The 17,558-nt window shown below is 44.3% G+C and overlaps 1 protein-coding gene across 1 annotated transcript in view; it reads left to right on the forward strand.

The window, feature by feature from the left end:
- Positions 1-17,558, forward strand: part of GRIN2B (glutamate ionotropic receptor NMDA type subunit 2B) — a 204,932-nt gene that overhangs the window by 20,518 nt on the left and 166,856 nt on the right. The window contains exon 2 of the mRNA XM_058805276.1: positions 14,572-15,000. Coding sequence (XP_058661259.1) covers positions 14,590-15,000 — 411 coding nt within the window. The 5' untranslated portion in view covers positions 14,572-14,589. The remainder of the gene's footprint in view (positions 1-14,571; positions 15,001-17,558) is intronic.

The raw sequence follows: 17,558 nt of genomic DNA on the forward strand, positions 1-17,558 counted from the left end.
TTAGTGCCAGGGCCACATTTTTCAAGTGTGTTTCTCTCCCTGCTGTGACAAGTCTGAAGCCTTTTGGTGAAACATCAACTTCTTCTTTTCCCATTTCTGCTGGTGTGGGACATATCCCCTCTTCTCACCAGTAGGCTTGAAGGGCTGAGGGAGACAGCACTGCTGTTGCCAAAGGGATGCTTGGGAAGATGCCGTGCTTTGAAAACTGGAATGTGTATGAGATACTTTTTCTTTATGAGGGGACTGGGGACCCTCTAGGTAGAGGGAAGAAGTGAGGGAACCCACAGATCCCAATACCTAGAGAGAATGTCTCTTCTTCTCTGATCCAATGGGCAGCGAAACCTTTCTGGCTGAGAATCTGCTGGGCTGGGGTATGGCAAACCAGGTGGATTGAAGCAGGTACTGGGACATCTGGGAAACTGCTTCAGCAGAGATAGGGAGTGGAAAACGCCTGCAAATTTCATAAAGCAGAATAGCTAGTGATGAACAAACCGGACTGCTTAATTTCTTGGTTTATTTCTCTCTCTTGCGTGCTCTTTTTTTAACCCTCCCTCCCCTTCCCATTGCTCTGGGCTCCTGCAGTCCATTCCCTGCATCTGGTGGCTTATTTCCCTACAGATGTCATCTTGGCAGTAACTCAAACCTGAGTACCTCCCTTAGGGAGTTGATGCACTGCCTGAGTGTGTTTTCTTTCCCCAGTGTCTGGGTATCTGATATTTTGGGTATGAGGTGGTGATTTTTTTTTCCTTTGTTTTTCCTCTTTAAATATATGATTTTAGGCAATTATATTTTATACATAAATAAAAATTATAGCAGTGGGGGGAAGCTGGAAGATACGGATGTGGAGAGGATGGTTCCTGCATGCCAGGCCAGCCTGGGTGGATGAATCACCTGGAAGGGCTGCACAGCTTGCCCACCAACTCACCTGAGCTCCAGGTCTGTTGAGTCCTCTGATTTCTTTAATTAGGAAAGAAGGAATGATAAATGGGTATTGTTTTTTGTCCTGCTGAAGTACCCCGGGACTCTGGATGAAGTGATGACAGGGCTGTGCTAGGAATGTGGTCAGGGAGGTGGAGAGTCCCTGAAGCTTTGCAGGCTCTGAAGATAAAGTATAAACAAGAGGAAGGGGGATCCCAGAGCACCAACAGTGTAGTCAGTTGATAATGCATAAGTGTCTTATTTGTTCCAGCTTTTCCCTTTCTCCCCTGAGACAAATACCACTAGGAACATGGCAAGAGGCTTCTCTCTGGATGTATGCTCTGGATGTAGATCATGAACCCCCTCCTGTATGCCCACTGAAACACTCCTCACAAAGGTGCTAACACCTGTGCAAAGCAGGTTTAAGATCCTGCCACATCAGATGAAAGGGGTTTTACACCCCTCTGGCACAGTGCTGGTGGAAATGAATAGTGCAAAGGCCTCTGAGAACTTTAATATACTTTGGCATCTTCATAAATATAACAATTGACACGGCTGCGTGCAGAAATGCCTCCTGGCTTGGAATCAAGGTGCTGCCACAATGTCATCCTGAACAGGACACCAAAGCAGGGCTGTGTCAGAGAGGTTTTGCAGGAAGCAAGGATGGTGTCTAAGGGCTGATATTTTTTTAATTTGAAACTGGGGACCCCATGGGGCTGAAGTTCACTTCACTGTGGCCTTGACCTGGTCTGGAGAAGAGTCAAAGCTATGTTGAGTAGAAGAAGCACGAAAAGCCCAAAGTGAGCGTAGCCCCAGGAGCGTAGAGGTGTGCTGAAGGCACTTGCAGAGGCAGTTCATATAGACTACTGGGTTTGTTTTATCTACATCATTTTGAGGATGGGTAATATTTGCAACATATAATCTTTGGCTATTCAGGATGTTAATACTGGTACTGCTGTATACAAACAAGGGTGAGACTGAGGTGAAGACCATTTTAACTGACTGTTTTAACATGGTGATTATTTGCCATTATAACCTCAGGGTTGTATAAAAATCCTTCAGAAGGCAGGACTGGCACCTCAGTGCTATTGCAGCAGCCCTGACAATGTAGCCACCAAACCCTCACCCACTGTCTGAGCGGTGCCTCTTCTTCCAGCCCAGAAACCACTCTTGACAGGGAGAGCAGCTGCTTTGGGCTGGGTGCTGGCCTCTTGTGAGCAGTAACATTTGGGTTTTTTGACTTAGAAGCCGATTTCCTTCAAGGGTCGTCCTAGATGTAACAGGGATGCAACTTGAATGTTGTCTCCACCTTTTCTTTTTCTGTCCCAGAAAGGTTTTTTTTCCCTCTTTTCAGGAATACATGGATTTAGTGTGTTTGGGAACTGGTGCCATTTCAGGTCTGACAGGAAAAGGGTAAAGAGCTGCTTCTCTCACCTATTTTCCACCTTTGAAGAAATGCAGACCTGTCTCCTGGTTCAAGATGAGATGGAGTGCATATATGCCTTCTAAATTTATATAAAAATAAACAATGATAACAAACACTGTATGTTTACATATAAACAAATATATACCGTGTGTGTGTGCATGTAAAAATACATACACACTTTTATTTAACCTTATAATTAATTCTGCCGTGGGAATGCACAAGTCTTTCAACATTTCTCTATGGCAGTGCAATCCAAGTTGGAATGGAAAGAAGAAACTGAGTCAGGATGGGCATCTCTTCTCTTGACTCCAGGACTACTCCAGCCATCACCATTTGTCCCTGCTCAACAGAAAAATCTCCCAAAGCAGGGCGGTTTCTCTGTAAATTTGCCAATGACGACAGATGCCCTGTGGCTTCCAGAACCCCTCAAACCCCTTGGTGTTCCCCCAGGTGTCACTCAGGTGCTCAGGCACAGTGCAGTGCAGTTTGTGACGTCTGACAGAATCACAAGCCTGCAGGGTGCAAGGAGCTTTTCCAGGCAGGGGGATGCCTTCAGAGACTGAAACTTTTTTAGGCCAAACTTAATGTTAAAAGTCCTTTCCTTTCCCTGCAAATATTGGGATACTGCAATTTCAGAGGTACCTGTAAGAGTCACTAATTAACTGTGGTGAACTTGTCACAGCTCTATTTCTTCCCCTGGCATCCAGGGCTTCTAGTCGTGGGCTGCTGTAACTCATGGTCTGATCTAAGGGCATGGGGCCTCAAAATTACATGTGAGGACTTCTCCATGAATCCCAGATTCCTGGCACCTCTGACACTGAAGCCCCAGACAGGATTCTTGGGTTCTGCAGGCTCCTGGATTTTGTTTGGGAATGAACTAGAGCTCCCAAGATTTTTTGTCCATAGTGTAAAGCCTGCTGACTCTGGTCTGCCCACCTTCCCTCAGATCAAATTAAATCCAGGTTCCCCATTTTGGAGACCCATGCCTAGTTGATCTCCTTTTTGAATTCCTGCAAGTGAATTGAAATGGAGCTGGGCTTTACATTTCCACTGCCCAAGAGCTGCTGGAACCAGACCTCCTGGATGTGTGTCAGACGCCCAGGACAGATCTCTTGGTGAAACAGGAGTTTCCTAGCTCTGGCTGGAAGTTCCCTGGAGGATGGACCCTGGTGCTGAGAAGAGCTGCAGCTCCACCCCTGAGGGCTGGCTGCCCATTGCAGCTCTGCCTCCCTCACCAAAGCTCTGCATTGCTCTTGCTCCTCCTTGCCAGCAAGGCTTGGCACTAGGTGAAATGGATCATGAGTTTAGATATTTTTGTGAGCATAAGCTTAACAAATCTGCAGTTGCTAACATGTTTCATCAAAAACTACAGCTCAGCAGTGTTTTCAATTTGAGTCAATGTGGCAAAGTCGATATTGAGTATCAGGAATTAGCTTGGCAGTCACCAAGTATTTGTGGTATTACAGGATTTCCTTTCTCTCTGCTCCTAGCTAAACTAGGATTTATTGTCCTCAAGATCTTGGACATACAGGTTTTAATACACTCTCTTGGGATCCTGTGAGTAATGTTGGGTATGATCTCACAAGAAGACATTGCTGCCTTTGGGTAAGTGCAGTGGAAAGCAATAATAATAATCTCTGCTCCTGTAGCTTCTATTGCTTGAGAGTCAAAAGTACTTTAAATACCATAAATAATTAAACATTCCAACTCTATGAAGCAGAGAAGATGCATCTCCATCTTTCTGATGAGGAGAATAAGGCAAAGGATGAGAAAAAAAAAACCAATGGCATTTGCACTTTCAAAAAATGCTTATTGGTTTTAGATGGTGATATGAAGGATTAGAACAAGACTTCACTTGTGGTTTGTTCCCTCCATGCTTTTAAGATTTAAACCCAGACAATGAATGATGAGCTAAGAGGTAAAAAGGATGGACCAAAAATATAACAGTGCTTAAAGTGAGAAATGGAGCCATGAAGAACAGAAAATGGATTGGAGAAAAATGATGGATGGAGAAGAGTGGTAGAGTAGGACATACATTGTAGATTGAAGGAAGTTGATGAGGAATACTGAAATACTGGATTTTTTTTTTTTTTACTAAGCCCTCTTATACTGATCTTAAAGCATTAATGAGGCAGAGCTACACTTTGTCCATAGTATTGTTTTTTATTTACTGGTATTCAGTATTGTGACAATTGTCGTGTTGTGGTCATGTTATCTCTTACTCTTGCTGCTAATGCTTCTTCTTCCTGCTGCAAACATAAGCTATAGTGACTTTTGTGTAAATCAGATGTGGTCCAAAGGAGCTGAACTGCGCCATGATGAAGTCAGTGGTGGAGCTGGGCTGGGAGCTGACATGGGCTGGTACCTGCTTGCATGCATTCACTGGCATGAGGAGGAATCAACAGTGGAATGAGCTACTGGGAAATGTGCCTGCAGTAGCCAGCATCAATGAATTTGAGAGGCTGGAGAAAACAAAAAACAGAAAGAAAAAAAAAAGGCATGGAAATGGCATTCAGCTGAGTCAAATGTGGTCTGTTTGCCCTGGATTGGGTGTTCCCATCCCTGTCCCTGAAGCATCAGCAGCCAGTGATGAGGTGTGGTCCTGACATGGCTTTGCCTGTGTATCTTTCCTTCACTGCATTGCTGTAAATATGATGGAGTGTTGAGCAGAGGGAGAGGTCAGTGGCTGCTGGGCTGGGTCCCTCCAATGGGGAGATCTTTCTGGACACTGCTGATTGAAGGTCTCAGAAAGATGAATTGGCCCTGACCTGTCATACAATTGCAGGCACAGCATGGTCTGGTGCACAGCACTAATGTACTGTGAAAGCATATTGTATCCAGCGGCTTGATGGCTGGTCCCTTACTGGTCATTGAACTCAGAAAGGGAAAGGGAAGAGAGTTGGGTTGGAAGAAGAAAGAGGGAAAGGAGAAGAAAAATGAGACTATCACAAATTTTTCTGATTTGCAGTTATCAATTCTCCAGTTATCCTGGCTTTAGTGTTTATTGTAAGGAACAAGCTTTTCTAAAGGGATGCTTTTTGGGATGCTTCTGGATAGGGAGTGTTCTGCTCCAAATACCTTCAGTTGCACCCTTTTAGGTGTCATACATATGTCTTGCTTTATTATTTCTCCTAAGTAGACATAGTTTTATTTTTCAATAAGTAATGATAATGGGAACATAAAAGTCCTTTACCAAGGATCAGAGTGAGGAGAAGGGAGGGATCAACAGACAGGTAATTACAAAGAAGGAGACTCAAACCAGTTTTCTGGGTTCTCCTCTATAATTTCTAATGGCCTGACCAGAACTTACCTTTGACTCTTCTTGGCTTCAGTGGCCTCGTCATGCCTCTTTCCACATGCTAAACCCATTATCTTGGTCCCTTTCACTTCCAGATTAATTCCCTGTCTTATTTCATGGACAAGCCTGGCAGTGTCACAGGGTCCCTTGGTGACGAAACCTCACTTTCCAAAATGCTACATAGCAGTGGAGAACAAGAGGCCATGAGGGATGTTGGTGGCTTGTGAAGTGTGGCCCATCCATGTCTGCAGCACTGCAGCTTTGTCCTGGACCAGCTCACAGGATGCATCTCTCTCTCCACTCCACTACCTCCACTTAGCAGCTCTTTTGTCCTCATCACATCTTGGTGCTTCAGGCATCAAGTGACCTTTTCTGCCATTTCTGCTGTCTGTAACACCTTCATAGGAGTCTGATCAGGCCTGGTGAACCCTGGCACTCTGCTTTAGGGCTGTTTCAGTTTTGCTGTAGCAGTGCCATCATGAGCAGAGGCAGTGCATATTTTTTCCTACCTTTTCCCTGCTGCATGGGTTCCAAAACTGAGATGTGTACCCATGAGGATCTTTTATAAGGGGTGGGCAGCTTTATGTTTTAAAACTGTATCCCGTGTCATACATTATATGTGAGAAGATAGGCAGCAAACAGGATGACTATGTCCAAAGTGCAAGTGTAGTTTGAGGCTGTCTCCCTCTGACTCAGATGCCCTTTCTAGAATTCTCAGACTTGCAGAAGAAGGAATCACTCAATTTTGGCCTAAAAAAGAAAATATTTTCTTTCCTGCTTATGGTGTTTTAAAAAAAAAAGATTCTGAATTAGCTTTTACATGGTTTATGTCTGGCGTTCAAATAATTTAACACTGTCTCTTGATGTGAGACTTTGAGTAATCAATGGGGATCTTGGCACTGGTGTGGAATTTGGCAGCTGCCTTTGAGAGCCAGTGCAGACTCTGTTTAATTGCTTTGTGTTTTCCCTTTAAGGAAATGATGCAGGGAATGAGCAGGTACTGAGTGAGGTGCATGAGAGAGCCTGGAAAAAATTAAACTTCCCATTAATTTCCACCATTGGAAATTAAAATTCTCCTTGTTTTTTAAATTTTGAAATTTATTGTATCAATCTGTCAATGCACAAAATGCAGAATTGATTAAAGTTGAATAGAAAACCTCAAATTAATACATCACATAATGAGAAATGCCAAGGATCTGCTTTTCCAAACCATCCAAGTGAAGTTAAATGTGTGTTTCTCATGGTTATTAATGGATTTGAGGTATTTAAGTCTCTAGCTTTTGGAAATTGCGGTATTTTATATCCTCATGTTATTAATGTGCTGTCGATTCCTGCTTGGAAATGAAAACTGGAAGTGGAGAATTAAGAATGGAAGGAAGGGATTGTCCAATGGATTTTCAGAGGGCTTCAGTTCTATTTGAGAGGCAAACCTGATGTTGCTCTGTGCAGCATTCTGCTGCCTGTTTAAACTGAGTCTTGCTCTTCAGGAGGCAAAGCTGCTGAATTTCAACCATGCTGAAATCCTGCATCCCTTGATTTGGATGGTCTCGCTCGGAGCTGAGATTCGGTTCTGAGGTGAGGCAGACAACAGTTGCAAGTGGGAAATGGTGTATGCCTCGTAAGCTTTGAAATCCCTTGTTTCAAGTGGAGCATACACATGCATGGAGTGACAGCTGTGGCAACTGAACCCTCCAGGTGGTGAGGATATTTCAGTCTCTGGCAGGGAGGACCTGTCTCAACCCTCTAAACTTCTCTAAGCAGGATGCTGGGGGAAGGGTGAGATCCTGGCAGGAGAATAGTGGCTCTAGCCTGGCTCCGCAAGCCAGGCTTGCAGAGAGGGGTGGCTGTGCCAAGCCTCTCTGCTCTGGCATTTAGAAGCTGGCACTGGGCAATGCCAGACTGACCTGCTGTCTCTGTTAATGGCTTTTGTGTGTGTGACACTGAGTCCTGTAGCTCTGCACGTGTGTGCCAGTCTGGGTAAGCAGGTCAGACCTGCTCCTTCGCTCCCTGCCCAGCCATTTCCTTCATTCTCCCTCACTCATCCTGATGAGGATCCAAGGGGACTCGAATTATGAGGAGCAATAAACGCAGCTGAACTTTTCCTGCATCAGAGGAAAGTCTCAAGGGGTGATCAGATAACCACATACAAGCATTTTCACGGTGGAAACGGTGAGTTGAGAGCGAGAAATGGTTTAGGCTGAATGAAGGCGATATTATTAAAGTTACAGGATAGCTGAGCAAAGGGAAAATTTAGGCTGAGTTTAGGGATATGTTTCAAAATATGAGCCATCTCCTAGCAGTGGTAATCTTATTTTTGAGTTGTTTCAGAGCAGGTAGTGTGCTAAAGCAGGTGCTGTAAACAGTAATCCTGAAGTGACTGGGGGAAGGGCAAGACTATTAAGCCGAGGATTTTAATTTTTGATTTCTATGAATCATTTGGTGTTGGTCTCAACAGAAGGTTGCTGGCTGTGGCTGTATAAGCTATCAGCTGTGATATGTAAAATATGTGGGTGGGAGGAAGTGGGAAGGGCACTGGGAACTTACCCTTGGGCAAGCTTAAAATAATAAGACATAGTTCTTCATCTATTGGGAATGATATGGGTCTAATTGATGATCAAAGCATTTTTTGTACTGCCTTAAGTGCAGGGAGAGAATTGCTCTTCTCCTTTGCATGGGGTAGAGAAGGGGAAGTACTTTTTCACCTTATTCTTGCATATACCTGTTGGATAGACAGAGGCAAACTACCCTCTGTTGTATCTGACACTGCCCAAGCCAGGCAGGAGTTTGTACCTCGTTTAATAAAGAAAGAACAGCTCTGAAGAAAATAAATAGAGACTAGAAGTAAATATATGTGCTATTTTCCACTCAGTGTCTATGGAAAGAGAGCTAAGAGTGAGGTCATTAATGAGGGAGCTCCAAAAGCTTTGAAGGCTTTGGCTGGGGTATGTGATGCATCCCCCAAAAGAACAAGGCTGACTTGGAAGAAATAAGGGAAAATTTGAAACATTTTGTATGTTAGATAAGAATGGATCTGTGGGATGTTACAGGCGTGGACAAAGGTACGTATTGGAGAGGGAGTGATTGTGAAGAATAGAAAGAAGACCTGTCCAAAAGACCTTGGAGGAATGTTTCTGCCACTGTCGTAGAAGCATTTATAGCTCAGAATGAGAATATAAGTGATGTCCAAAGCTAGTTAAAATAAACTAAACCATATCAGTTTTCATCTGAAACTACTGAAATGCCCTTGAAGGGTTGTTTACTCAGGGTCACTATAATAAACCTTTTTGGTCAAGGTGCTGGATTGTTGCATTCATCACTGTGTATGGCACTTCCATTGTCCCTAGTCTCTGCCATCTTTCTGCTCTGAATGTATGGAGATTTTTCTGCAGCATCATTCATTCTGTCTATCAGCACCTGAAGTGTGCAGGTGCTTTCAAGACACATTTATCGTGCCCCAGATCCATCCTCCTCTTCTTTGTGTCTGTTAACAAAATTCCTGGAACAATAAGGCTGTGAGCCAGAAGAAGATTTATGGGCACTTATGTCACCTATGTGGTAAGCAGTTATGCAGGAAACAACAGCACAAGAGTTGTCAATGTACAAATAGCCTGGGCTGAAGGTGTGGTAGGATCATAGTTACAGCAGTGCTAGAAGAAGAGGAATGCCTCTTTAGAGGTACACAACATGCAGCATGTCTACATTGCAGAGTAGCCATGAGATTGAGAGGATGTCCTAAGCTGAAAGTGGTTCATCAAAAATCAGAGAGATGGAAAAACTTAGGTGTAGATTGTGATGTGATTTATAGCTTTTAGCCTATTTTTTTTTTTTTTTTTTTTTTTTTAATGGGTCTTCTTAGCTCCTTCAGTTTGCCCATAAGGCAGGTAGTAGACAAAAAGATCAAAATGTCACCAGTCTTCTGTTCTTTGATCTGGACATATCCTTGTGGGAGAGCCCAGTAGTATCTAATGCAATGCTGACTTCCCTACAGCTTCTTTTAGTGCACTTGTTCTCTGGTGGTGTGTTGGATGCTAGGCCCAATGCACCTTTGAGGTTTTTAAAGTATTTCAGAGGTGAGATGGATTTCTTCCTACCTCCAACCTGATCCTGAAACATAAAGATTTCTTTTGGGTTCATTGTCTGATACTGCTCAAACTGTCAGAGAAATGAAGGCAGTGTGAATTCAGTTGCTGTCAAAGGTGAGCAAATGCCAAAGGGTAATGCTGATGTATTCCACTGGGTCTGGCAGGACATCTCTCTTCAGGTAGTAATGGGACTGAAGGGGGTGATAGTGGTGAGGCCTGGAATTGGGCGACTCATAAGAGAAGGGTTGGGAATTAGCATTGCAGCTGGTACAGACACAAAATTAGCCGTGGAATCCAGATTTTGTGGCTTGAAGTCTAAGCAGTGCTTAGAGCATCAGAGCTCTCAGTGAGCAGAACTCAAAAACCACTGGGATGGGAACTTCCTCGTGGCCGTCCAATGAAGCACAGGAGGGAGAGGCTGGAGGTAGGCTTTTCATTCTCCCATATGGAGCCAGTATCCATGTGAAGTTCCCTTTGATGGTGGCTAGGGGCATTTTTCAGCCTCCTGTCACAAGCATTGTCTTCCTATTAATTAGGAAAGCTGCCTTCAAGACAGCTTTTTGTCTGGAACTGCAGTATTAGATGACTTCCTTTTCTCTTGCTGTCTTGAGCTTGGAGATTGGGTTTGCTGAGCCTGCAAGCACCCTTCCTAGAGGATATTGTGCAAGGCTACCCAGAAGGCAGGACTGCAGCAGGAGGAGGTACCAGTGTCAGCACACAACAGAACTACCCCCAAAAACCTGTGACCAGCCCTTGTTCTGCCTCAGTTTCTTTACCTGACCTGAATATGGCCTGGCTTTGCTGTACACTTCTGGAGTAGTAGGCTGTTTACAGTTAGCCTGGTTGAATGCACAGTGACCTATTTGTGTACTTTCTGTATTTTGAAATATCATCCAGAACTATCTCTTAATGCTGAGCTGGATTTTGCCTGTGCAGCCTAATAATTTTCTATTAATACTTATCTTAGGTCTGATCCACATAAAAGTGCAGTGTCAAGTAAGGTTCTCATGATATTTTTAAGCAATCTAACCTTTGGTCCTGGCTAAATTCCAATTGGAATAATTACTGTCTGACTACCTACATTCCTCTTGCATTTTCAATGGGAGAAGTTAGCTTTCACTTCCCATTTTGAAAGTGATTGTGTAACATTGCTCTGCAGTAAGTACACGCTGCATTCCTCTAAGTGGTGGATATATTTTATTGGTAAGTAAAATAAGATTATAGAGGTATAATGATTTTACTGGCATGTTTATACCTAAATATAGATATGTCTGTAAAACCACTTTATCTAATGGCCCTACCATATATTATTTTCTAGGGAGTCAGAGACAATATAATAGTGTGCAGTAATGTGTAAAGGATTTTACGTACCAGTCTGGAGTTTGGGATTTACTAAATTGTTTCAGAGTGCCATAATCACAGAAAATACTTCAAACACTGTGTTGCCCCACGCCACCTCTAAAGGAAAATCTGTTCATGTAAAATACTTGGTAATAGAAAATACTTGCATGTTTTTATAATCATTCTTGACTGTAAAATTATTAAAATTTCTTGAAACAACAAAAGAGTAAATGCCCTGTTTTACAGCTATAGCCTTGTCAGGTGCTTATGAATTTCTTTGTGTGTGAATTTCTCCATTCCCCTTTCACTGGAAACAGGAACACACTTAGAAGGAGGTCTGTATGCTGTCTCCAGTGCTTTCTTAATTGAGTACCGTGAATGTTTGCACTTGAACACTATGGAAGTCATGGACAAAGCTTGTTGCTCTGTATGCAGAAACACATTTTCACAGTAGTTCTGGGGTCCCCTTAATCTGATAATAAGTCTGTGGTGGTTGATGCCTGCCTTGTCTGTACCAGCACACATTGAAAAAGGGCCTGCAGTGAGCCAGACCAGAGGAGGAACATGAGGTGAGGTTGGTGTTGGGATGTCCTTTCTGTCCCTTTGTCTAACAGCCAGCACATGCATGTGAGCCGCTGTGTGGAGAGTGGCTACTGATGTGAACACAAGTCAGCTCCAAGGAGGGAAGGAATTGTAACACCATGATTTAGTCTTTGAGCAGCTCACCTCTATGCTGCCATGTGGGAGCTGAATGGTGAAAACCACACTCAGCCCTGGGCTGGGTGTGATTTATTGATGTTCTCCTGCCTTATCATATCCCCAGCTCCCATCCTATGAGGGAGCCCAGCCTGGACCTGGTACCTGCTATTCCCTTAGAAGAACACTGCTGTCTGTCGCACAGACTGCCCATGGAGCACCTGAAAGACATTGTGAGCCTGACAGAGTTGTTATGTGTGAGTGAGAGATGGAGAGGGAGATGTCTTGGCTGGTACAACAACAGACTACCTAAGCATTGCTCTGCCTGATACAGAGAGGGCTTATGGCTGAGGACCCAAACTGGAGATGGCAGGTTGGCTACCAAGCCACAAACGACCTCCTCTTTGAATGAGCTTCTTCCTAGCCCTGGCTGCTCCCTGCCCATCTGGCCAAAGCCTGAGCATCTGGCACTGAGCACATAGCCCCATCTTATATTGAATGGAAAAATCTGCCTGGGTGGGGCACAGACAGATTGGCACCTATGTGCTCTTCAGGATCTGGGCTCTCTTCTCCTGCTTGGAGGTAGATGCTAGAGATTTATTTGCTTTAATACAGGTGAAGAGTAGGGGATATGTTTCTTGGCTGCCATTTTTCCCACCTGGAGAAGCACGTGCTGACAGCTGCCATGACTGCCTGTATAGCTCCTGCTTGAATGCTATCTGAGCCCTGGGTTGGAAGGCCCTATAAATTATTCCTGGAGGGAAAGGGGCTGGGAAAACCTACACTCTCCTCCCTGGGCATCACAACTAGCCATTGCCTAATCAACCATAATACACTGTATGAGGTGATGCAGGGGGACTGCAGGAAACATATTTTAAGAGAACAAATATAGCATTTAAGTGAGTGAGCAAGAGAGTGAGAGACAGAGAGTGTATAGAGTGCATTAAAGTTAATAAAGCATTGCAGAAATGGGGACTGCATTTCACTGTGAAGGAATCTAATTTAGTGACTCGTAATTGGAGGATAACAGTCATACTGGAATGAAGTTAACTGTTCATTTTGCCAAACTCTCAAAGTCTCTTGGTTCTCCTTGTGAGCATCTCTCAGAAAGTGAATCCTTTGGAGAGCTTAGAATCGATTGGTGCTTCACACCCGCAGTCCCTTTCAGCTTCTTAAGTGGATTTGGTTTCTCTGGTGCATATTTATGATCTGTTTTATTATCTGCTTATTTATCTGGTAATCTCAATGCAGGATACGTCCTCTCTGCTTAGCATGACAATGAGGGAGCAGGTGTTGAGCCTGTGTGTTCTCCTGGGCATGGCAAGATGGGGCCTCCTGGGCCTTTTCTCTGGGGGTGGCTAATGTCAGCGAGGGTTGTTTTTGGACTTCTGCTTCCGCAAAGTTTTGCTAGCTTTTGTCCCTGCTGCTGTGGCTTTCTGTTAATTTGATAGAGGCATGTGTAGCAATGAACAGTATGGAAGGGTCCCATTCTTGGACACCCAAGACCAGAGGTGTAGCACAAAGAGGTGCAGGGCTGAGGTATTTATTTCAAGTGTGCCTGGCTGCTGAAGAACAGAGTTCTGGGCATGAGTAGATACGCAGGACCTGTTGTGTTGAGGGAAAATCTTCTTTAGTTTGAAATGCCTGAAATCTCCTTGGGACATCAATGTGGCCCTGGGTGGGCACACCAAGCAGTGCTACCTCCAACAGATGTGGTGGGCAGATGGGGGGGCACTGTTCTGTTGTCTCTGATATTTACACTGCATGGGTGCAGTGTAAGAATTAGTTCATTAGTGTTTGTAGAGTGCCTTGAGGATGAAAAGTGCTGTGGAAATGTGAACTATTATTAAAGCGGGACCGAATAAAGAAAGAGCGAGGAACAGTCCCGCAGGGAACTGTCCCACTCAGGCAGGGGCTAGAGAGATCACCTCATCAGTTTTTTTTTTTCATTTCTGCTGTTGTGATTACAAAATAAAGTGGACATGCTCAGGGAGAAGATTAACGTAGCATGCCTGGCTGTAGTAGCTAAGGGTGAACCATTGTAAGCTGTGTTGGCATTTTTACTTCTGTGCAAACACAGCTGTCATATGGACTTGGGGGATCCTGATCCAGTTTTGGCCATGACAGCTGGGAAATTCTGTATTCCTGTTTTTCTTTCTTATTTTTTTTAAAGAATCCTGTATTGGTGAAAAGCATATGGCTGACTGTATTACACACTGAAGCTGTGTGTGTGTCCTGATGGTGTATGTAATGGATACACACATGCATATGCATCCAATGGCCTTGCCATTTGTCCTCACTTTATTCTGGAAGGACTGTGCTGAGAAAGGAAAAGGGAGTCCCTATCTGCCTGGTCTCCTCAATCTCCCTGCCTGTACCTCCAGCACAAGTCCAAACTGATTGCAAGCACCAGTCCTTCCTTTGTGTTGAGGGTGAGCACTCTGACATGGGCTTGACATAAGCAATTAATTTCACAAAGACAGCTGATCAGCTGTCAAAGGACAATCCTCTATCACTTTTGACTTGGGTCTCAAAGTGACACAGGACCTGAGAGATGACATGATCCCATCTTCTGCTGACAGCTGTTCTCTTAAGTGATGCCAGACTCTGAAGTAGGGGCTGGTCTGACCCCCCAACTTTAACAGAGCCCTGAATGTAGCCAAAGGCCTCGGCATCAGACCAGAAGGATTCTTGGGAGGGGAGCTAGGGGCTGAGCAAGATCAACGGATCTACCTTGAAGGCTGAGTGCATGACTGACTTGTCAATTAATCACTTTGTTCTACTTTCCCCCTTTTTTCTTCCTCACTCAGGGAGTGTAAGAGCCGAAGATGAGGCCCAGGGTGGAGTGCTACTCTCCAAGGTTTTGGCTGGTGCTGGCAGTCCTCGCAACAACAGGGAGCGGGGCCCATGCCCAGAAAAGCCACCCGAGCATTGGCATTGCAGTCATCCTGGTGGGGACCTCAGACGAAGTGGCCATCAAAGATGCCCACGAGAAAGATGACTTCCACCACCTCTCAGTGGTGCCTCGGGTGGAGCTGGTGGCCATGAATGAGACAGATCCCAAGAGCATCATCACCCGCATCTGTGACCTCATGTCTGACCGCAAGATCCAAGGGGTGGTATTCGCCGATGACACAGACCAGGAAGCCATTGCCCAGATCCTGGACTTCATCTCTGCCCAGACCCTCACTCCCATCCTAGGCATCCATGGAGGCTCCTCTATGATCATGGCAGATAAGGTAAATTTAAATGAGCTTCCTTCTGTTGCAGACCTGTGCATCCAAACTTAAAACAAAGAGAAATATCTTATTCTGTGATCCTCAGGTGGTGTCTCGTGGGGCCGAAGGCTTGGGGGATTAGACAGCTTCAGATTCAAAGACAGATTAAAAGAGCTAACTGTGTGTAGCACTACTGAGAAGAGCCTATTAATCATGAGGAATTATCTGCAACAGAGAAAAACTGAGGAGGGAAAGAAGCAGGTAGAAGAGACCCACAAAAGAATCAGCCCTTTTCTTCTTCCTTAAGAAGGGTAAAGAGCCCCTGACAATTGTAATTTTTTTAAAGGTCTTATTTTTGCTTGTGTTTTACTTTAGAAGAGCCAGGGATCATAGCCTGGGTTTTTTCCTGCATGTAGCTGGAGGACATTGTGGTATTTTCAGGGATGCTTAATACAGCTCTTACATCTTAATTGGAATATAATTGAATCTTTAATAAAGCTATCCTCTCCATAAAGTGTTCATTAGCTCCTGAAGTTAAATAGGTGTTAGCTGAAGTGACTAACCAGTCTGAACTAGTCCAGCTACATCTTTCTTTTTTTCCACTGCACAACTTTATTCCTTTATGTCACAGACATTTCATTGTTTTCCCAGGCCCTAGCCACTCTCTAAAGAATAACTACACAAACAAGCCATCCTACTACTGCTTTTGAACAGGGCAAGATGCAGAAAGGGAGTAGCATCTTTGGCCAGCTAATAACTATTTGTAAAGCCTCCATGGGGTGCAGGTGGACCTGATACAAATCTTCTACCTTTCACAAACAGGACATGCAGCAATTCACACCTGAATGTGCATTTGGCCAGAGAGCGAGGCTAACAGTGGCCTTGGGGCTACTCTTGGCCAGTGGGAACATATGAAAAGATGGCTGTCCCTTTTCCTGCAGGCTTGAAGCCGGTCAAGGCCAAGGCTTTTATTGAGAAGACCTCACAACCATTCTTTATGCATCCCAACGAAGTAAATAGGGACACAAGCTGACAGTCTTTTTCTTTTACAATTGCTTTTAAGTGACTCTGAGACATTTAACTAGGCAGAATCTGGCCTAATGGAATGAAGGGTGAGAACTGACCTGGCTGCTATGGCAGCTTTTCCTCAGAAAGAGATCTAGTGAGATGAGAAATCCAGGCACATTCTCTTTTATTTACCTTGCAAGTAAGTAATCCAGTGCAGGCTATTGAAGGTGCTAAGATGTTATTTCCTCACTTTTTGACCAACTGTTCAGTTGCCAAATAACACACGGTTAGTATGCAGTGTTATTTTCTCGTATTGGCCTTTAAACTGAAATAGTCACTGAATAATCACAGGCCTTTTTTCTCTCACCCCTTGAATAGTTGCACATGTGCTGAAGTTCCACTACCCCATTCCACCCACAGTGAAGCTTTTCTGATTTGGAGACCAGGCAGGCAGCAATGCTGCATGTTGATGCTCTCCTGCCTGCAGTGTTGCATGGTTATCTGTCTGTGCAAAGGAGGGTTGGAAGCAGTGCTCAAGTGCTGCATTTCACACTTGGGGTGACATCTTATATCTTTGAACAAGTGTAAGAGTTACTGACAGAGGACCTCCTAAGCACTGGGAAAAGTCCTTGTGACTTTGAACATGGCAGGCCAAATTCTGATTCCAGATTCCCGCAGTGTAAGTCCAGCACGGCCCCATTGCCTTTGGCAGGATTAGATCAGATTTATGCTGCTGTAACTCAAAGAGAAATTTGGCCTATTGAACTTTGAAAAGATTTTTCTTTCTACCTGTCCCTAGTCTCTCCTTGGGAAGGCAGCATCTCCTGCCACTGCCCTGTGTACCCCACTGGCTCGCTTCTAAAGAGCATTCTGGCAGGCAGGCAGGCAGCCCACAGGGAGCTCAGAGGTGGCAGCCTTATGAATGGAGCCTTCTGTTTTACCAGTCTTTTTCTTTTTCTTTGGTAGTTTTGCAGACAGGAGGTTTTTGCAGGTAATGTACAAAGATTTGTGGTTTTAAGAAAGGCCAAGGTTTCTTTGAAAAATAATTTGAAAAGGCTGACCTTTACAACTTCTGATCCACAGGTGTGTAATCTTTAATGGATAATATTTATTTGATGAATTGAATTAAAATATGGTAGAGTGTAAATACACTGAAATTCTACTAAAAATACTGAAGTCAGCCTGGTAAGTCCTTCAGCAATTTATTTTCCATAGAGGGCCTTGACAGAGGCTTTTCTTTTAGTGACTCTTAGTCATGCTCTTTGCAGATGAGTTGTGTGGCTGAGGTTTGCTCCTGCAAGCATGGAATACTTCTTTCAGCATCCCCTCAACGCCCACAGCAGTCAGCTGTGATTGAACTTGCTCAGCATTTCACAGGTTCAGATCTGCACTTACAGCTTTGTTATGCTCCCCGTGTGTTTGTGATCAGTAGTGCCAATGCAAACCTTAGGAATGCTAGAAACCATGGATGTCTTGGTGTGACAGATGAGCCCCTCTTTGCTGGGGTTTAACGCAAAAACACTCCCCAGTCAAACCACCTTTCCTGGAACAGCATGTGAAATTCTGTTTCA

Source organism: Ammospiza caudacuta, chromosome 5, assembly GCF_027887145.1.
Source record: "Ammospiza caudacuta isolate bAmmCau1 chromosome 5, bAmmCau1.pri, whole genome shotgun sequence".
Lineage (NCBI taxonomy): Eukaryota > Metazoa > Chordata > Aves > Passeriformes > Passerellidae > Ammospiza > Ammospiza caudacuta.